This window comes from Abrus precatorius, unplaced genomic scaffold (genome assembly GCF_003935025.1).
Source record: "Abrus precatorius isolate BTA unplaced genomic scaffold, Abrus_2018 Scaffold9, whole genome shotgun sequence".
Classification (NCBI taxonomy): domain Eukaryota; kingdom Viridiplantae; phylum Streptophyta; class Magnoliopsida; order Fabales; family Fabaceae; genus Abrus; species Abrus precatorius.
In genome coordinates this window covers 20610457-20613765 of record NW_020874439.1, presented here as the reverse complement: position 1 = coordinate 20613765, position 3309 = coordinate 20610457, and the positions used below count along the sequence as shown (strand labels likewise).

Genomic DNA, 3309 nt, shown 5'->3' with positions numbered 1-3309 from the left:
TGGTTGGGATTTGGGTTTTGGTTCCAATGTTGGGGTGGTCTCATAGGTGGTGCTATGGGAAAAGTAGGCAGAGCGAGTTAGTAAGGTCGTGACTGATAAGATTGGGGACTTAGATTCTGTGAAACAACATTGACATATGGGTAAGACATTTGAGGGGCAAGAAATGTAGGTTGGAATTGAAAAGGTGCAGAGTTAGGTCTAATGAAAGGAACTTCTCTTGGGTGAAAAGCTATAGCATTAGTCTCTCCCTCCTTCTTTCTTCCTGGACCATTTGTAAATTTCTTCAAATTGGAGGGTCCGCTAGAATTGTGAAATATCTTACCACTCCTCAATCCTCATTCCACTCTTTCTTCGATAATCACAATATCAGAGAAGTTTGACGAAACACTTCCAATCATCCTATCGTAGAAAGGTGATTAGAGAGTATCAATAAACATAGCCACAATTTTTTTTTTCAGACAAAGGGGGCTCCACTTGAGCTGCAACTTCTCTCTATCTGTGGGCATATTCTTTAAAGTTCTCATCCTCCTTCTTTAACATATTCCGCAGTTGTAATCTATCAGGAGCCATATCAATGTTGTACTTATATTGCTTTAGGAAAGCATCAGCCAAGTCTTTCCAACTACGAATACGAGTACGCTCAAGATGCATATACCAACTCAAAGCTCCTCCAATCAAACTATCTTGAAAAAAGTGAATTAGCAGCTTATCATCATGGGCATGTTATGCCATCTTCCTACAGTACATGATCAAATGACTCTTTGGGCATGTTGTTCCTTTATACTTATCAAAATCAGACACTTTGAATTTTAGAGGAACTATCACATCTGGGACCAAACAAAGATCTGCAGATTCTCCAATGCCATAACTGCTCCCTTCGATAGCTCTCAATCTTTCTTCCAATATTTGCAATTTTTCTCTAGATTGTAAGTGCTCCTCTGAGTAATTGGGCTGGGGTTCTTCTAAGGTCTTATGGGAATGGAATAGTGATATGGCTGGGTTTCCATCAAGGCTAGGATTAATGATTTGTGGTTAGTGGTGGATCGATTGATTTGGGGTAGGTATGGTGTAGGGTATATGAGTTTCTTGGGGATGGGCATTTTGAGGGTAAGCATATGATGGGATAGATGTTTGGGTTGGTTGGATTTGTGGACCTAAAGGTTGTGTAGGATTGGATTGATTTGATGGTTGGCCAGTGTTTGGTGGGTTCACAGCCATCGGTGATGTATAACCTTGGGGAAGGCCATATGGGAGAAATTAGACATCTTGTTGATTGAAAGCTTGTTGTGGAGGCCTTTCTACATGCAAGGTCAAAGGCACCATTGTTTCATGAGGAGGAAACTTTGAGACAGTCCTTGTGCAGGGGTAAAACCTAGTGGATAGGTAGGAGTGGGTTGTGGTGGTGGTGCTTAAGTAGGGGTCCCCTCTGTGGTTCTTTTCTCTAAAGACTTCAGTGCCTCTAGGATTTGTGCCATTTGTTCCTTCAGCTGGTTAACATTGTTTCTCAATTCTTCATTGTGCTTCTCTAACTCATCCATGATCCTTGCTTGAGCGCGAGTTCTATAAGGATGCTTTAGAAAACGTTTTCCCGTTATATTTGTTTAATTTTCTGAAAGAGTTTGTAGTCAAGAAAGAATTAATTAAAATGAAAAGTGCACTTAAAAATAACGACCAAAGATTAAAGAATTATCACAGTTGTTGAGCGTCTTCGAGTCTTTAATGGGAATTAATGTAGGATCCTTATCAAATGAAACACACCAAAATATACTCCATAATCAAATCAAAACATCAAAGTACATCAGAGTTTGATTCAAAATACATTTTCTTTTTCCTACCCATACATAGTTTACCCATTCCCCAAATCATTACATCACCCCTGCCTAGCCCTATCTATCATTCCTTTCATCTCTGAGACCAACCAGTTGCAATGGCTAAGGAAATCTTTAATTTCTTAAGGTGTCGTGTAGAAAAAGGTAGTTGTCTCGGCCTTTGTCAACATATACAGGACGTCATCAATCGCAGCATTAGCTAATGATGCAAGTTGTATAAAGTGTTTGATCCAATACTCAATGAGCTTATCTCCTTCTTCTATCTGACCATCTTTCACTTTCACAATAGCTTCGTACTCTTTCATGATTCTGATCACTTCTCATTTTTCAGCATTAATTTCGGCCTCGCATGCCATGACAATTTCCTTTACCTGCTCTTTCATGTTTTGCACTCGTGTTTGGAGTTCATTGGCTTAAGTCAAAGCTTCTTCTTTATCTCTTTTTTCCTTGTATAATGTACCCTTTAGTTGTCGTTTCTCATATAAAGCTGCATTTCGCTACTTCACCCTTAATCCCAATTCCTTGCTTGCAACCTCAAGGCAACGTTGAACTTTGGCTACATGGCTTTGCACAGACTTCTGCTTCTTACAAACCTCTTCATAGGCTTGTTGTTTTTCACTGTTTTCTCTTTTCAAAATGGTGCAAGTTTGGCGGCTCTCTCGAAGCTCCCTTTCTACCCTCACATTCTTCTCAATCATCTTAGCCAGTCTTACCTTTAATTCTTTTACTTCTTCATTCTCAAAGGGTTCTGGATTAGATGACTCACTTTTTTGGAAGGTACCTGGATCTTTGAATGGTAACTTAATCTCTTGGATTCTTTCTTTAACCCATTGACGGTAACTTGCTTTTGCTACACATCTCCTCACGCCTAACTCTTTTCCTTTTCGAACAACCCTTGCCCAAGCATTCCTTGCCTTTCGGATAAGCTCCGTGAAATTTCCATCTTCATAATAGACAATAAAAGGAATCAACAATTCCTTAGCAGGTGGTCCCATCATAAGATAAGCGAGCTGACGTTGTCCCATAATTGGATTGTAATTAATACAACCCCGAGTACCCATAAGAGGAACATTTGGATAATTGCCACAGTGATAAACAATGGTTGTTGACTGTTGCCATGGAGTGTGCCACCTGATGTGTCCTTCATTCAAATTGGCTAAGTGATTAGCCCACTCTTGACCATTTTTCTGCCCAATCTGAAACCTCAGCAAATCAGTGATCGGACACTTGATCTCACTTGGCCTTTTAAAGACATGAGCTGGAGCCATATATAAAGCATAGGTATACAACATATAATCCTCTTTCCTTTCCTTTCATGGCAAAAATTTAATGTACAATAAACATCAGCTAGTATTGCAGGGACAGGATTTTCAGATCGATTTTTGCATGCAAGAAATACATCTATTGCTGCTAAATCCACAAAGTTTTCATGTTTAGGGAAGAGGAAGATGCCATAAATGGTGAGTGCTAGGACATCCAT

General features: G+C 39.6%; 1 protein-coding gene across 1 annotated transcript; it reads right to left on the bottom strand.

The window, feature by feature from the left end:
- Positions 1 to 2326: 2326 nt before the first annotated feature.
- Positions 2327 to 3309, bottom strand: LOC113850964. Its single transcript, XM_027481470.1, has 2 exons — positions 3165 to 3309; positions 2327 to 3087 (listed from the first exon to the last, which is right to left on the bottom strand). The coding sequence occupies exons 1-2, from the start codon at positions 3307 to 3309 to the stop codon at positions 2327 to 2329; spliced, it is 906 nt and encodes a 301-aa protein (XP_027337271.1).

Coding starts and splice junctions, on each gene's coding strand:
- LOC113850964 (XM_027481470.1), bottom strand. CDS start 3,309: ATGGATGTCCTAGCACTCACCATTTATGGCATCTTCCTCTTCCCTAAA. Junction 3,088..3,164: donor AATACTAGCTGATGTTTATT/GTACATTAAATT, acceptor ATATGGCTCCAG/CTCATGTCTTTAAAAGGCCA.